The sequence below is a fragment of the Rhinolophus hipposideros genome, assembly GCF_964194185.1.
Source record: "Rhinolophus hipposideros genome assembly, chromosome: 22".
Taxonomy (NCBI): Eukaryota; Metazoa; Chordata; class Mammalia; order Chiroptera; family Rhinolophidae; genus Rhinolophus; species Rhinolophus hipposideros.
Window position 1 is genome coordinate 39,560,771 of NC_138068.1, and position 17,051 is coordinate 39,577,821.

The 17,051-nt window shown below is 44.3% G+C and overlaps 1 protein-coding gene across 1 annotated transcript in view; it reads left to right on the forward strand.

The window, feature by feature from the left end:
• The window catches only part of SLC24A3 (solute carrier family 24 member 3), a 525,043-nt gene that overhangs the window by 285,935 nt on the left and 222,057 nt on the right, over positions 1–17,051 (forward strand). The window contains exon 3 of the mRNA XM_081033618.1: positions 9,211–9,287. Within this exon, the coding sequence (XP_080889744.1) occupies positions 9,211–9,287 (77 nt within the window). The remainder of the gene's footprint in view (positions 1–9,210; positions 9,288–17,051) is intronic.

Sequence of the window (17,051 nt, forward strand, 5' to 3'; positions counted from 1 at the left end):
TATATGTTTGCATCTGGCCTTTGGGATATGATGACCGAAGTTATTTCTTCACAAAGTGTATGTTGCTGCCATGGCCTCTGCAAATTTTTTTGTTTGTTTTTGGTCTCAACATCATGTTGATTTCTTTAAGGATTTTTAAAATGTGTTTTCAACTCCAGTGAACCCTGCAATGAAATATAAGCACATAGAAAGACACAAGATCCTATGTGCTGAGGGGCAGCCAAGAATATGATGGAATTCTGACAGAAGAACAAAGTGAAACCTTTCCCTCCTCCTCCCTGTCGGCTTTTACTTTTACTTTGAACACAAGCTGTGGTATTTATTATTTTGATCCCAACTAATTCAGGAACTAAGCAGAATTTTCCTTCACTTCCTTTTTAAAAAAACTAAACATTAGCACGTTTATGTGTTTGAGGTAATGGCGAGATTTAGTCAAAAGTTTTGTTTGCTGCCTACCTTTCTTTCCTATTTTTAAAGCTTCACAAATTTGTGTGGACTTAAAAACCATTTATTAAACACCTACCTTTATTGCTGTGAATTTCAATTTGCCAACTTCATGTGGGATGTCAAAATCTGACACTTATGGGAACATGTAAGACAACCTACAGACTCCAAAAGAAAGTGAAACACAATTTCACTCCCTTGGCTATAACTGGTTTCCAATACCATTTTTGCCTCCTAACACCTGTTCTTACCTCTGAGCCTTTGGGCATCACCTGTCAGAGACATCAGAACTGCCACAGATGCTTCTTTGGATTGCCTTGACCTTGAACTAGTTATGGTTGAGGCCTGTGGAATACTGCAGCATCTCTGCCTGTGCTCTCCTGAGTGCTCTTTCTCTCCAATCCTTGGTTTATCCGTATACGTTAGTATGAAGTTAGATCACCTCCGAGCCCTTCCATCATGTCTTGCCAGCATATCCCAGTGACCGCACTTTCCCCAGGTTGTTATTTACCACTTGGTCATACTGTTATTTCAGGCAGCATTAGTTCCATGGAGGATTTAATGTGGCTGCAGCAAGTTTTGGCAACCTCTAATGTGAATTTAGCTTTCTACAAATTTTCTGCAGCAGGTGATGATCTAGAATGTATTCTGGACTTATCATTTCCAGTCCTTGTAGAGTAGCTTGTATTGGATTAATGCCCCTGTAGGAACAATTATAGACTGTGGATAAACCAAAGAAACAATTGTTTAAAAGTTCTAAAGTGAATAAAGTAAGCAGAGGCTGGGAGGTATATGAACCTTGAAATAAAGAAACCACACTGTGTGAGAGCCATACCAGTTGGCTTTTCCCCTAGTGAAACTCTCCAGTATGTGCAGTGCATGGAGGATTGAGCTCAGGCAGAAATCAGGAATCTTATTGGGCTGAGGCATCAGAAATTAGTGTTTGGAACTCAAAGAGCAGGAAGAAATTGGGGGACATCCCAGAAAGGAAGGAATCACAGAGGAGGAACCCTTAAAACATGCATAAAAATTTTCCTTAAACACTTGACTGACCCCGAAACTACATGCTTTGGGGGCAATTTGAAGCAGGCAGTGGGAAACAACAGCCAAAAGACTGAAATTGCTGAGTAGGGAGAGTTTGGAGTTCAAGTCCCTAAATGAAAGGAGCTTGATAAACAGCTCAAACTTTACATTGAAATCATGCAAGAACAACATCCCAGGACCAAGAGCATCATCAAAACAGACTTTTGTTAGAAAAAGCCTAAAACCACCACTAGCGATGACTGTCCAGTAATTTAACTTCCTGTTTAAACGAAACTCAACACTCTTTGACAACAAAATCCAAAGTCTCTTCAGCACATCATACATAAAGACAAATGTACAATAAAAAATTGCTGGACACATGTGAAGTAGATTCTAAATCCCCTTGCTTTAATCCGGCATGCTCCAAACAGTGGCCTGTGTTGTTCTGCTAATTATAAGACAGCATGATGGCCTCCTTAAGGTATCAGCCTTGTCATCAGTTCCTACTCTTGGTCCATCACCTAATTACAGACCGAAGCACATTTTGGAGGCAAAAGACATTTAGTCTGTCTCATTCAAAGCTATAATGTGTCATTATTAGAACCTAGTGATGGGCCAAAAAAAAAAAAAGGAAAAAATAAAAGGATACAAGAATTACTTTTTGTTTTGGATTAAATATACTCTTCTCTTAATTTTTATTCATATTCAGTGACAGATGTTTTCCTAGAGATGTATCCATGATATTTGGAATTTAGACTTTGGATGCACAAACTTAGTGACCCAACAAAAAAGCCTTGAATTCAAATTTACCCTTAAAGTTTACAAATGTGATTAGAAGATTTTTGAGTGCTTTGACCCAAAACTATATAGATAGATGGTCAAAAGATACCTAATATGTGGTATCAAAAAAGGGGAAATGATCCGCTACAGGGAACATCTTCATCTTTCCTTTAAAGAGAAGCCAGAGATTGCCAAGTACTAAATTGAGGAGTAAACACAGGTTGGTTTTTGTCAACTGAATTATCCAGTAGTTACTTACTTGTACCTCTTCCTACAATTAGCTGTGAGTTTTCTTAGGTATTTACTTAATTATTATAGACAAAATTTCAAGCTAATATTATATCGATGGGTAACCATCGATATATTGAATATATGGGGAATCGTATTGAGATACTTTTAACCACCACCCCCTTTCAATGGATTACACTCTGAAAGAGGTACAGATCAAAAGAAATTGTGGCAGGAATCACCATTGCCAGGCAGAAGGAGAACCAGTTATTCTTTCACTTTAGGACTTTGTCAGCAAAGCTTCAGTGTAGGGAAATAAGAAGCACACATGCCCCCATTCCCATTCCCATAACTATGGCAGACATTGTTAATGGATCACAATGCTCTACCACACTGAATCCCATCCAAGACTCAGGCTAGTAGTCATTACCCCTCAACTCATGAGCATATGAAATGGAATCTATTTTCTATCCCTGAACTTGATGATCGGAACAATATTATGGAGAAAGAAAAAGAGCAGACTTTAAAGGGGGAAGCAGTAGGAAAATTTAAACTGTGCTTCTCACCAAATCCTCCTATTATTACAGATGGAAATCTGTAGACCAACACTAATGGTTACTTCTAGCTCTGAAATTTGATGAGTTAACATTTTTTAAAAAATCACCAATTTTGAAAGCCCCACTCATCTATCATGCACACTTCATTTCTATAAAATAAGCAGAAAGAGCGAACATTTTCAATATAGATTCCTAATGGGAATTACTGCATTCAAAAAGAACTATTTTAATTGCATTTTTACTAAGAAAGTTTTTCATGTAGCCTCGTCCTCTCCAAGAGTGCTGAGGAGGAATGGGCGTTCCTTCTAGCCATTGAGTGTCTTCCTAAGGAGCTATTTAGTGGGTTTCTGCATACTTCAGCTGTTGGTCTGAATTTCTCTGGATCAATAAGAAGGCTTGAAAGCATAAGAGATGAAGCACCTGAGTCAGACCCTAGTTCATCTATCTAAACATTCTATCTCTGACGTTGGCACCAAGGGACATTTTGAGGAACAGAGCAGTCCAAGAATGACATATAGATATGAATACCTCAGAGCTATTTGCCATAAATATTTTATTTCCTTTAATTAGAATTAATTATTGACACAGTCATGGTAATCCCACATGAGCAACAAATGCAAGTTGCAGGCTCTTGCCCCTGCAAATAGGCCTCCTTCTATCTACTGCTATGTTTCTGTCCTGAGACCACTACATTACTCATGGGATCACTGTATTTTCTACAGTAGCTGCTGGTTAGGAGCCATGAGAAGCATTGATGCCATGGCTCTTTATCACTGATAAAGAAATATGTTTCTAGGTCTTCAAATTACATTTCAGTGCCCTGCCAGGCCTAAAGTCTACGTAACTAACGATTGGGGTTCTTTAGTTGCAAAAAATGTCTGTTCCCTTTCAAGAGAAAAGCTTGTGGGATGATTGTTTAAAATCTTCTGCCAATATGGACATGAGAAAAAGAGCTCTGAAGTAGAAATGAAGGAACTTCTTATGGGTGTTTGATCAACTTTAGCATCATGGAAAAGGAGCGTAGACAGTCACCAACCTGCATTCAGGAGTGACGTGATTCTAGGCTTCTATTGCCAATGCAGGGTACACCGTTTCTCTCTAAATGCATGGAAATTAGGCCGTTGAAACTTGTTGCCATTATTTGGTTGGATGGGGCGTGCAGTGGGTGGCAAATTCATCTGAATATAAATAAGTCCTTTGCTGGATAATCTAACATTTGTTGAAATGGAAGGATGCAAAATTGCAAAATTCCTAGCTCCCCTCGCCTAAATAGGGGTTCGCCAGAAGTAGGCTCTGAGACACACTCAAGTACAAGTTTATTTGGGAGATGATCCAGATAGGGGAGTCCAGCATTGACACAGGGAAGGGATAGCAGCCAGTTAAAGGAGTTATAAAGCTAGTCATCACAGCAGGCAGCTAGAGCACAATCCTGCTGAGAACTCTAGTAAACTGTGCAGAGAACACCTAGGAGTTATCTCACCCAAACGGGGAGGGAGCTGGGGTATTTATACACCCACTATCCATTCGGCTTTGATTGAAGGCTTCTCCTGGGGGAAAGAGCTACATTAATTCTTCAGCATATCCAGCCTGAATATCTGGACAGAGAACCCTTTCTCAGCTTTGGAGATACAAGTGCTGGCAGTTGCTTAGCGTGAAGGTGATGGCACCCTAGGAATGTGGGCAAGACATTGATGTCTTGGGAAACAACCCTTGTTTATATTTCTCCCTCTCCATTATATAGTAACGTAAAAGGAACTAGCATTTGATAATTGTTTACCTGATTCTATGTACTACATATTTCATAAGTATCATCACAAATTAATCCTCATAATAACCATGTAAGCTGGTATTGTTTTCATTCTCCCATTTTGCACTTTAAGAAACTAAGACTGAAAGAGGTTAAGGAATTTCCACAGAACTCATGAGTGGTGAAGAAGGGCTTCAAACCCAGGCTTTTCATGTTTTTATAAAACCCTGGCTGCTTGTAGTAAGCAAATGTCACTGTGTAAGCATTTGGCTGAAGAAACCTTTCTCTGCAAATTTGGTCGGTAATATTTTTTAATTGATAGTTTAATGAACCCTGTCTTGAGACTCTTGGTTACTGTGGCCTATGGTTACACCCTCCATCACAGAGATGCTGTTCATGACTTTGTTTCCACCCACACTTCAATCCATTGAATCCAGAACTTTTCAAAGGAAGAACTTGTACCTTTAAAAGTCAAGGGAAAAAGAATAATTTGCCCTTTCTAATACAAAGGAATCAACATGCTAGAAAGTCAACCCGTTATGGTATTATCTCAGTTCCTCCACTGACATTTATGTGAACTTGGACTGTTTACTTGTCTTCTTAGGGCCGTGGTTTACTTATGTGTGAATTGGGGATAGTGCTCCCTATCCCTTAGAAGCAATGAAAAAGCGATAAATAAACAATTATCACCCCAATAACCTTTAATTTAAAAAAATGAAAAAGCGATAAATATATATTTACAGCACTTGATAAAGATGAGCTCCATCCCTAAATTCAGGATACATAAATTATTGGGATGATCTCAAAGAGGGTTGAGGGTTCCCTTGCCCCCAGCCTAACTTGTTATTCATTCAACTTGTACATCCTTGTGATTACGACTGTCCATCCTTGTTCTTTCCATAAGTAGGGCTGAGTATAGTGCTCTGTGCATGGTAAGAACTAAGTATGTGTAATATTGTTTTGCACATGACTGGCTTGTTAATAACTTTTACAATGTTAAGACATAGTCCTTAGAACAAGCCAACCTCCCAGAGGGCTTCAGTGCCCCAGGATACCCTGCACCTTCCCATTGCCAGACACTTTCCCTCTCACATTCTTATGGCTTGCTCAACCTCACTGAACATAAGAGGAGGGCACTGAAATGTCTCTGAAACTTTTCCAGAGACTAAACATTTAGAAAACTTAGTTGTGACTCTATCCACTTTCACACAGATTTTTTGTGGATATTTTTTTTCATGGGCCTTTAGTTATGATAATTGTGTACCTCTGATCAACAAATATTCATTAAGTGACTCTTCCATGCTGACTACTGGGGATACAGAGGAGAATCAATTTCCTCCAACCCTAACCACCAGTCTTGTGGAGAAGACAGAAGGAACCAAAAATTGCCACAAAGCAAGGTCTCGTGCATAATTCTGTTGCAATTCTGAGGACCATATTAGTTACTGCTTTACTCATGGTGGGCTCAAATATGCTGGGTAACAAAGAGCCTCCAGTTCTCAGTGGTTAAGAAGAATAAAAATGTTCCTTTTTCCTTACAGTACATGTACAAAATGTGTGTATCAGGGGGGTGGGATTCTTGTATCAGGCACTCAGGGATCCAGGCTAATGGAAGATTCATGCCGACATATGTTTCCATGAATGCTTAGACAAGAAAATGCCAGAGAGTGGATCAGGCACTGGCTTTTAAAGCTTGCCTGGGAATATGACACATGTTGTTTTATTCACAGTTCATTAGTCAAAGCAAACTGCCTGGCCCCACCTAAACTTGAAGGGGACTCAGAAGCGTACTCCTTCAGGTCTCTGAAACAAGGAGAAATGGGATATTTGTGAACAGCCTGAATGGCCACCCAAGTTGGAATCCAATTGTTGGGGAGTTTACTGGAGTGTCCCTCCCAGTGCCATTTCTCAGCCAATAATTCTGTCTTGTGTTTATACAAAAACCACCTCCTGGGAGAAAGGCCCTCTGAATTCATTCACAATTGTATTCCCTTGGTATTTATCATTCTCTTTCATGGACCCTGGCCTGGTGGGCACTGGCCCTAGAGAGAGAAATGGCAGCATTCTTGTCCTCAGAGAACGCTCAGTATAGTTGAGTCTAAGGTACACACACACAGCAAATGACTGCAGTTTGGTTGGAATATCATTTGTTGGGTACTTGCACAGTACAAGAGGGCCACAAAAAGAGTCAGGAAGATTCCATGGGAGGTTAGTTCCACATCTGGCTGGCAGCATTTTCCCAACGTTCACGCAGGAAGAGAGGGAGCAGCAGGCGTTATAGGAGAAGGGGGAGCACCAGGACAGATGAAAGTGTCTGAAACAGAACCATGGAGTCACCAATCGCTGCAGAGGGGACGCTGGGCAGTGTCAGCACTCCAGATTCTTGGTGTAATCCCCAGGAGGCCAGTCAATCAAGTGCACTAGGTATTTTGGTATGAAAGACCCCTAGGATGAGAGACCAGCATTCTGACAATTGCCGAGGCTCGGATTCCTTCTGCTCAGAGTGCTAAGGGATCTGGGCTTTATGAGGCATTGATCTTTATCTTGGGGTGCTCCATTTGATCAGTATGCAATTGCTATGTCTAAAGATGCCATGAATGTCCATGCTGCAGCTTTTTTTTTTCTAAACAAAACAGAAAACTCTCTCCATCCCCAGCAAACCTTCCTTTAGATTCATTAAATTCAGGCCGCAGGAAAGCAGCCAGGAGAGAGGAGCAGGGTGGCTGATTGCTGTTGCTTTGGTAAGGGGAATCCACTCATTTCAAGCTCTGTGGTTTCTATGGGAACAGCACTGCTTGCCTTTGCTGGCTGGCAAGATGTACTGAAAGGAAAACTCAGGGGAGACAGAGAACAGCAGAAAGAGACTGAGGATTTTGAAGGTGTTCAGGGGAACCCTCAGCAGGATGTGTAGCTGTTCCCAGCATGTTACATGGGTCGTGTGGCCCCAAGCCTGATCATGGGAAGCACTTACCTAGAGGCACATTCATCATCCAGCTCTCTTGGACTAAACGGACTCTAATGTGAGGCAAGCAGGAATTGGCGATAGGTAGATTTCAACCCTGAGACCAGAAAGGAATGTATCTTGCCCCATGCCAGACCCCCATCCTATCATTGTTATATTTATGAAGAATAGCAATATGTAACCCAGGAAGCATGGCAGGAGGTGTTTCACTTACACTGTCTGCACTCTTCCCAGCAAGGATCCCACCCTACGGATGAAGGAAATGGGTTCTGAGAGGGGACCCGATAACCCGTGAGTGGTGTAGGTGGAATCTGAACCCGGGCCTGATTCCCAACTTGGGCCCTTATGCAAAATCCAATCAATCCAAGGAAAATATTAGCTTCCCAAAGATGAGCAAGCATCCTAGCTCACACCTTAACCAAGAAATCCCCCAGTTCATTTGGATTTGGGTGTGAGGAAGCACACCCTCGTAGAGGGCAGCTGGGATAGCATCAGCACCACCAGCCTTCATGAAGCACTAGGAGCCCCACCTTGTTTCTTGCTTTAAAGAAAGAAACTGAGGTCAAAAAGCCCTGGGCAGAGCCTTCCAGTCCAGTGTGCCACCCTGTCTCCATACACTTTTCTTGTACAGCTGCAGCTGTTCTGAAAACACCCATTTCCCCCACATGTTGGTGGCCCCAGAGTCAGAGCCGGCCAGGTTGGGAGCCTGCTCAGCCTTGGGGAAGCAAGCTCAGCCGCGGCTGGCAGCAGCTGGCTTGAACCATTGAGTCACCTAGGCAAGGCTCACCTACTCCATCCCTGATCAGTGTCCAGGGCCTGCTCCCTTCAGCGTTTTTCATCCCGCTGACGCTTACTACCGTGTTTCCCCGAAAATAAGACCTAGATGGACAATCAGCTCTAATGTGTCTTTTGGAGCAAAAATTAGCATAAGACCCAGTATTATATTTATTGTATTGTATTGTATTGTATTTATTATATTATATTAGTGTATTATATTTATACTTATATTATTGTAAAATCTTATAGGAAAATCAGATTTTATCTTATATTGATTATTGCTCCAAGAGATGCATTAGAGCTGATTGTCCAGCTAGGTCTTATTTTCGGGGAAACTGGGTAGGTGTCGGCTGTGTGCACCAACACTTTAAGTCACAAGTGGCCATCTAGAAAACCACCCTAATAAGGAAGTTATGTAAATGTAGTATTATGTATCATGGATCATGAAAATGTCTTTTGGGGGCAGAGTCCCAGGTGTTTCTAACACAACTGTAGTTTGTTGCCTTGCTTCTTATCTGAAGGAAACACTACATTCCCATTAGAGATATAAAGATGTAATTTTTTCTCATTCAAGTTCATGAACCCCCTAATGAAATGAGGACTGACAATGCCTCCCCAGACACCCACCCCTACCCCCAGCACGGAAAATGCTGTCATCTGTACTGCAATGGTTTTCTTTCTCTGTCCTTTAGCCCTGCATGAATTCCCTGATGACATCTTCACCAACGAGGCCAGAAGACGGGGAGCGGTGGTTCTCCACGTGCTCTGCGTAAGTACCCTTCTGTGGCTCTGCTGGAGGGGCCAGAGGGAAGGCCTGCCTGGTGGTGGGTGGGCAGCAAGGTGCCCACAGAGGCATCTCCCCTCCTTTCTGTTCACACACCCAGTGGGGGTCCTCTGAGCCATGTGGGGGGGGTGATGTCTAAATGTACCTTCTTTAAGAGGACACAGGTTCGTAAGTTGGCAGGTATCTGTATGTGTTCTTTCCTTGATATCGGTGTCCAAAGCATAGGATCCGAGGTCAAACAGACTTTCTCTTCGCTATTTAACCTTCCTTTCTCTCTCTGTTCAAATGTCATGTCTTGGGGAACCCTTTCCTAACCAGCCTTTCTAGAATGCTACTGTCTTTCCCTTGCCTGGTTTCATTTTTCTCCATACCTCTGATCACTACTTGACCTAGTATTATATAATGATTTGCTTATTATCACTCTCACCTCTCTCACATGTAAGCCCCAGGAGAACAGGAACTTTGTTTTGTACATGGCTTAGTTCCCCGACCTATTCCTGACATGTGGCAGGGACAAAGTGTTTGTTAAATTAGTGGATTAAGAATAATGGCAACTGTAAACAAAGCTGCAATGAACATTGGAGCACATGTGTCTTTATGTATAAATGATTTCAAATTCTTTGGGTAGATACCCATGAGAGGGATTGCTGGGTCATATGGTAATTCTATTTGTGATTTTTTGAGGAACCTCCACACTGCCTTCCATAGTGGCTGCACGAGTCTGCATTCCCACCAACAGTATATGACGGTTCCTTTTTCTCCACAGCCTCTCCAACACTTGTTACTATTTGTCTTGTTGATGATAGCCATTCTGACTGGGGTGAGGTGATATCTCGTTGTGGTTTTTATTTGCATTTCTCTGATGATTAGTGATGTTGAGCATTTTTTCATATGTCTATTTGCCATTTGTATGTCCTCTTTGGAGAAATGTCTCTTCAGGTCCTCTGCCCATTTTTCAATTGGGTTGTTTGTTTTTTTGTTGTTGAGTTTCATGAGTTCCTTGTATATTTTGGATGGATAAAGAAGTTGTGGTATATATACACAATGGAATACTATTTGGCAGTAAGAAAAGATGACATAGGAACATTTGTGACAACATGGATGGATCTCGAGAGAATAATGCTAAGCAAAATAAGTCAGACAGAAAAAGCAGAGAACCCTATGATTTCACTGATATGTGGTATATAAACCAAAAACAAGACAAACAAATGAGAAACAAAAACTCATAGACACAGACAATAGTTTAGTGGTTACCAGAGGGTAAGGGGGTGAGGGGTGGGAGATGAGGGTAAGGGGGATCAAATATATGGTGATGGAAGGAGAACTGACTCTGGGTGGTGATCACACAATGGGACTTATAGATGATGTAATACAGAATTGTACACCTGAAGTTATGTAATTTCATTAACAATTGTCACCCTAATAAATAAATTTAAAAAAAAAAAAGAATAATGGCAACTGACACAGCGTCTGTCACATAGTAGGTGATCAACAAAAGTTTGCTCTGGCTCTGAATGTCCATCACTGCCCTAGCACTTCCTTTGCAGACACAGTGGATTAAAGGCTTTGATTTCCCTTGTCCCCATTTGGAGAGTTTAGGGAGGGTGTATGTGTGAAGATATATCTCAGGAGAGGTTGCAGCATCGGAAAGACCAGGCCAGAGTCTGGACTAGGTATGTCACTGTGCTCTCCCATCTCCATGGTATCCACCCTCCCCTGGAGTGCTCCTAATTCCTTCTGGTTACTTATTCCTGTGAAAGAAATTCTCCAAACTTAGTAACATACCCAATAAGCACTTCCTGGTGCTTGTTGGTTCTGTGAGTCAGTAGTTAAGAAGGAACACGGTTGGAATGCTGTACCACAGGTTCCAGGTCTCAGGTGGGTCACTTTGGATGGCTGGCGGTGACACTGCTGCCTGGGGCTGCAGCCAGTGGTGCTGGAGGACCCCTTCTGAAAGGGCTTTCCACACCCGTGACTGGTGTCCGGGCTGGGGTGGCCAAAGGACCAACTCGGCTAGGACTGTTAACCAACTCACCTCTACGTGGCCGCTTCAGCGTGGCTGCATGTAGCAGCCCGGAGCTTAGAGAGGGAAGCTTAAATGAACAAGGAGGAAGCCCCATGGCCTGTAATGCACAAGCCTCAGAAGTCACAGCCATCTTTTCTACCAGACTCTATTGCAGTAACAAGCCCCCTATGACTCACGGGAAGGGGACACAAGACCTTGATTTCCAATGCACATCTGGAGAAGGTCAGCAGGCACACCCTGGACCCTGGAGTCAGACCTGACCTGGGGTTGGAGCCCAGTTTGACTATCCTTGCTTTGTGTGTGGCTTCTGACAACATATTTCACCTCTGTGGGCCCATAAACTGCCCCTAAGACTGACTCCCTTCACAGTGATAGCAATCAACTTTTCCAAGTCTTTCCTCACTTACCCAACCCTCCCAGGGCCCTCCCCCTGAATAAAGAAAATAATAAAAAGCATGCGAAGTCCCTGTTAAGAAAAAACATTCTCTAAAATTACCAAATGACAAAGTAGACTCTTCGCAATCCTCCCTGCCCTTCAGGAGAGCACATGCACAGAGCAATTAATACATATGCCAGCTGCCGCCTTCAGCACCATAGAGGCCCCCCTGTCGCAAGGCGTAGGAGACCCAGGCACTGAGTCGGACCCAGAAGTCCCTGGTAGCCATTAGCACCCTGATGCCCTGACATCTGAGAGATGAGATCTCCACGCTCAGCACACAGTGTGAACTCCTTCCTCCCAAGGCCATATCGTCACCTACAGCTGGCAAGGCCTTTCTCTCACTTCCTCTCACACATCCTCTGACTCCAGCTGAAGGCTGAGTAGGGTGTGTTTCCCTTGTTCTTCATGAGCCAAGGATACCTGTAAAGCCTCTGTTGTCTGTGATAGGGCATAGTGAAGGCAAAAACGGATAATTCCCCCTTAGACTCTTCCCTAAACAGTAGACAGAAGCCTGCAGCTTAGCACTTGGTTACCATTGGTATCTAATACCACAGGTAGCCCCTGTCCTGGGCCCTGCATTCTAGAAACCACAGGGCAAGGAGTCCAAGGGTCGAGGTCAGCATCCTCCCCTTCAAGACCAGGTCCAGGTATGTGGAACTTCAGAATTCTTCCCCTGAGCAGCTCCTTCCTACTGCCAAGGCGTATGCACACCTACCCGGATCCCCCTCTTAGAGGGAAGAGACCCAGGTAGGGAACCTTGAACCTCCTGCCTAGGGCGTCCACATGCATGCACGTGGTGCTGAGGAGAGCTACACTCGGATGAAGAGGAGGGCATTTCTTCTCTATGGAAGAGTCACATGTTAGGATGGGCCTACCAGTGCCCTCCCCAAGGTCAAGGACCACATCTTACATTAGCCTTTCCACAAGAATATAAGCTCCCCCAGTAGGATGTAAGCCTCATAAGAGAAGCACCTTTGTACAGTGTCTGGTGCATTGAACAACAGTGAAGTTCAGTGCAGGAATGAGCGATTCTTTTTATCCGTTTCACCTACTATGGTGCCCAACACATTTAGCATGCTCAGGAATTGCTAGACGAACATCACTGGATGGAAGAAGAAGTGCTGCCAGAGCTAACCTGTGGCATTTTGGTGGCCAGCAGGAAACAGATGAATGGATGACGTAAAGCTGCAAGGAGCTAAGTACAGATGTCCTGCATTCCACCATCTAGAGAGCATCTCTGAGCCCTTGCAATATGGGAGCACTGGGCTAGACCTGTCTAGAAGCCTGAGATACAGTTTCAACCTGCAGGAACCCACTGCCCTGTGGGGAGGCCCACTTATAGACAGCTCCTGCCCCCTATTAGGTGCCGGCATGGTCTGTGCCGTGTTCTGTGGGAGGGCAGCGAAGTCAGTCACTGTGGGGAGGTTCAGTTGAGCTGGACTTGAAGAGTGGGTAGGCGTTTTCCTAAAAAGGGAGAAAAGTGGTTCCAGCCTGGAACTAGAAACCCGTGATCAAAGACGTAGAGACTGGAGAGTCCAGGATATCTGGAGTGAACAGAAACTAAGAACGGGGAAGGTGGAGAGGGTTGGGAGGCACCACAAGGTGGCTCAGCTGCCAAACTAGAAGTGGTGGGAAGCGTATTCCAGATCTCGCCATCCCGCCTTGCCTAGGGCATAGGGTCAGGCATGTCCAGAGGGGACCTAAGTGGTCTGCTCTCCAGTCAGGTGACAAAGACCCAGGCAGGCCACAGAGAAGGGCTCAGGGCCATTTGGGCAGGGGTTCCAGAGTGCCAGGTACCCTGAGGGACACGCAGGCCTAGGGAAGGACGTTGAGGAGGGGGTGTGGGACTGAATGTCATCTAGCTGTCTCTGGGCCCCTGAAGAGCTGTGTCTGCCTCCTCCAGTAGGGGAGGGTCCCAGAGGTGTATCCCAGACTGCCTTAGGGAGAGGGCTATGGACTCTCCTTTCATGTGATTAACTGGCTGTAATTTCAGATCTCAACCACAGAGCCCAGTCCTTTCAAAGCTCATTCCGAAACCTGATGAATCAGCATTTGCACCCACACTCAAACTTCCACGTTTGACTGAGGCCCCATGAGTGAGCTTTTGGTGTGAGGCTCCATAAAGCCTGTGGCCTTCAACCTCAGTCGGGTGCTGGTCTTCAGATACCATGGTTCTGCGGATCTCCCAGAACCATTTTAGAATCAAAGCTTGCTTCTCTTTTTCTTTTCTTTTTTCTTTCTTTCTTTTTTCTTCATGCAAACACTTCCCTCTTTTGTGTGAGCTTTGTGGAAATCAAAGAGCCATTTCTGGTTAAACTTTCCAAACACTGTAGATTTAATTTTCCCCTGGATCTTTCTGGCTTTGTCAATTTCACAAATCCTAAATCCTGGGATTGCACTAAAAAAAAAAGATTTCTATTCCTTCTGACTGTTCTTCATGTATGGGCTCCCGAGTATTGTGGAAATCCATCATCTGTGTAAGTTTATCAGCAATGAATATCCCCCAAGAAAATACACTTGTTTTAGGACTAGCTTTATAGCCAATCTGCTATAACGTTGAGAAACTGAAGGTAGTGTTTCCTGTCTGTGAGGAAACTTGCACCCTATAAACTCGTGGTCCGGTCCCAAATAAAGGAAGAAACCTGTGAATAATTTTCTAGGAGCATGATTTGTTCTTGATTTATAAATATTTTGTGAAATTTTGCTAATTATCCCACATGTTGATAGCTGAATCTTTGAGATTATAAGCCAAGTTACACATGTTCTCTTCCAGTAAAAGAAGCTTGAAATAATCAACATTTGAAATTCTTTCTCAAAAATGCGTGTTTTTCTTCTGCACGTGGCTATGCAATTCTCCCAGCACCATTTATTGAAGAGGCTGTCTTTCCTCCATTGTTTGTTTTTAGCTTCTTTGTCAAAAATTATCTGTCCATATTTATGTGGTTTTATTTCTGTGTTTTTAATAAATCAACCTCCACAGCAGAAATAAATACCCTCTGTGCATCTTGTCAGCTTTGGGAAAGTTATTCTTCCTAGGCGGCAAGCCTTCTTTTCACAATTTTAATGGAATTCCTCTCTTTTGGTGGGAAGATATTTCTATATACTTGTTTGTGAGGTGGTATAAAGTACCAGACTCCCTTACAAAGGCAAATTCCTGCCGAGTGAGTCTGTTTGGAAGATGTGCTCCTAACTGATCCAGCAACTTAGACCCATCCACGGACCAACCCAGGAACGAAATATCAGTGAGAATGTTTCTGATGTCCTTCTTCATATTCAAAAACCTAGACATGCTCCGAGGAGCCTCACAGGAAACTCAGGCATTGACTGTGTGTGCACAGAGGGGACTCCTTCCTCTGTGGAGCTGTTAGGGCCGCCTCTCTCTGGGCTCTGCCGGGCTTCCCAAGGTGACAGAAAGGACGCATAGGCCACCAGGAGGTCCCTGGCCATCCGCCTTAGGCCTGCTCTGTCCTGTGGTAGGGACTCCCTTGTCCACATCTCCGCCTTCACTGCACCCTAGTGGTCAGTGCCCATTCTAGGGCGTCCCATGTATTAAAAAGAGGTGCCCTTCACACGGTGTGGCTTTGGGGAGTTCAGGCAGGATTCTTGTGCTGGGTTGTCAATCCAGAGCTCCCACACTTGGACATTCTTCAGGGATGGCAACAAGGACCGTTGCTGTTGATCCCCAAGGGATCCCTGTACAGGGATGTCCAGGGCTGGATACTAAGGCTGCTGGTCTCTCCCAAACCCTCAGCTCCTGTCCATCTTTCTCTCCACCTCCTCTAGCCCAGGGAGTATTTAATCTGGTCTAGAAATTGAGGAAACTCTCTCTGTGAGCCTGCATCCAATTTTCTATTATTCCCAGACCAGCATTTTAAACTCAAGAATTTGCTCATTTATTTCGTGAGTCCACTGAGACCTCCTTGCTCCCCAAAACTGCATTGGAAACCAGTTGGCATTGGAGGAAGGCCCTTAGGGTAGAGGTAGTGAAATGTGATTGGGATGGGAGCGGGGAGGAAGGAGGTTATTCAAATATCCTCCCTCTGGAATTGTGGTTTTTCTGGGCCCATTTCCTGTTTCCTCAATGTGGTGTTCCCAGCCTCGCAGAGTGCCTAGGTGACCTGGATCTCTCCATCCCACCCTCCCTCTCCACAGTCTGCTCCCATGCTGGCCCTGATTCTACCTGGTATCCTCTGTATACCTGCTCTGCTTGCTCACTCCCTGCCTGTACTGTTCACTGTTACTTAGTTCACAGCCTCAGAAATCTCATATTTTCCTGCCCAACCATGGGTCACCAGCTGGCCTATGGGTTGACCTCCTCTGGGTCAGGTCTTAACCAGTCAGCGTGATGGAAGCACAGGGCTTCCTTCAGAAGGCACAGGGGCCCTGGAAACTCCTGATGGAGAATCTAGGTTCTACAACCCCAACCACAAACTAACCCCTCCACCCTGAGCGAAAAGTGAACGTTAATTTGGATGTGTTCATGGAGAAAGGCGTTGGGGTGGGGAGAGTCCAGGTCCCGGGTGGGAAGGGCTACCTTCCTCCTCTGAGCTCCCAGGTTCCCTTTCAGTGCTGGGGGAGCAGGCTATCTGGAAGGAGCCTCACCAAATGGATGTCATTTCCTTGGGGCCTGAGCTTCCTACAGTTAGCTCTCCTGTTTAATTTTAATATCTGAGGAATGATTACTCTGGATGTGCTCCCCTCCCTCGGGCCCAGATTGCTTTTGTTAAGAGCCAAAGAATAAGCTATTTAATGCAATAGGGGTTCTTCGGGGCAAAGGGCCAGAGTACCAGCAGGAGGTGGAGGCAGCCCCTTCCAGCTTCCCCTCCCCCAGCCCTTGCAGAGGCAGCTTTACATATCAAAGCTCACCGTCCACCTCAGCCCCAGGGGTGATTTGTGTCTCTCTAAGGCTACCCTTTTGTTTTTTTGGCTCAGGGACTCAGCTTTTATAGACCAGCACTATGTAACAGAACTTTCTGTGCTGATGAAAATGTTCTCTATCTGTGCTGTCCAGTATGGTAGCTGCTGGCCACATGTGGCCACTGAGCACTTGAAATGTGGCACGGGTGACTGAGGAACTGATTTTTAACTTTATTTCATGTTAATATAAATTTAAATAGCCACATGTGTCAAGGGGTTCCCTAGAAGGCCTACAGATGAATTCGAATTCAGCATCTTCCCTCCCTTTGCTTATGTTGTCAACTTGAAACCAAGAAGCAGAGATGGCCAGGGAGAAGTCACCAGCAGAGAGGTGCTGCTCCTTCCTCTTTAGTCCTTCTAAGGGATG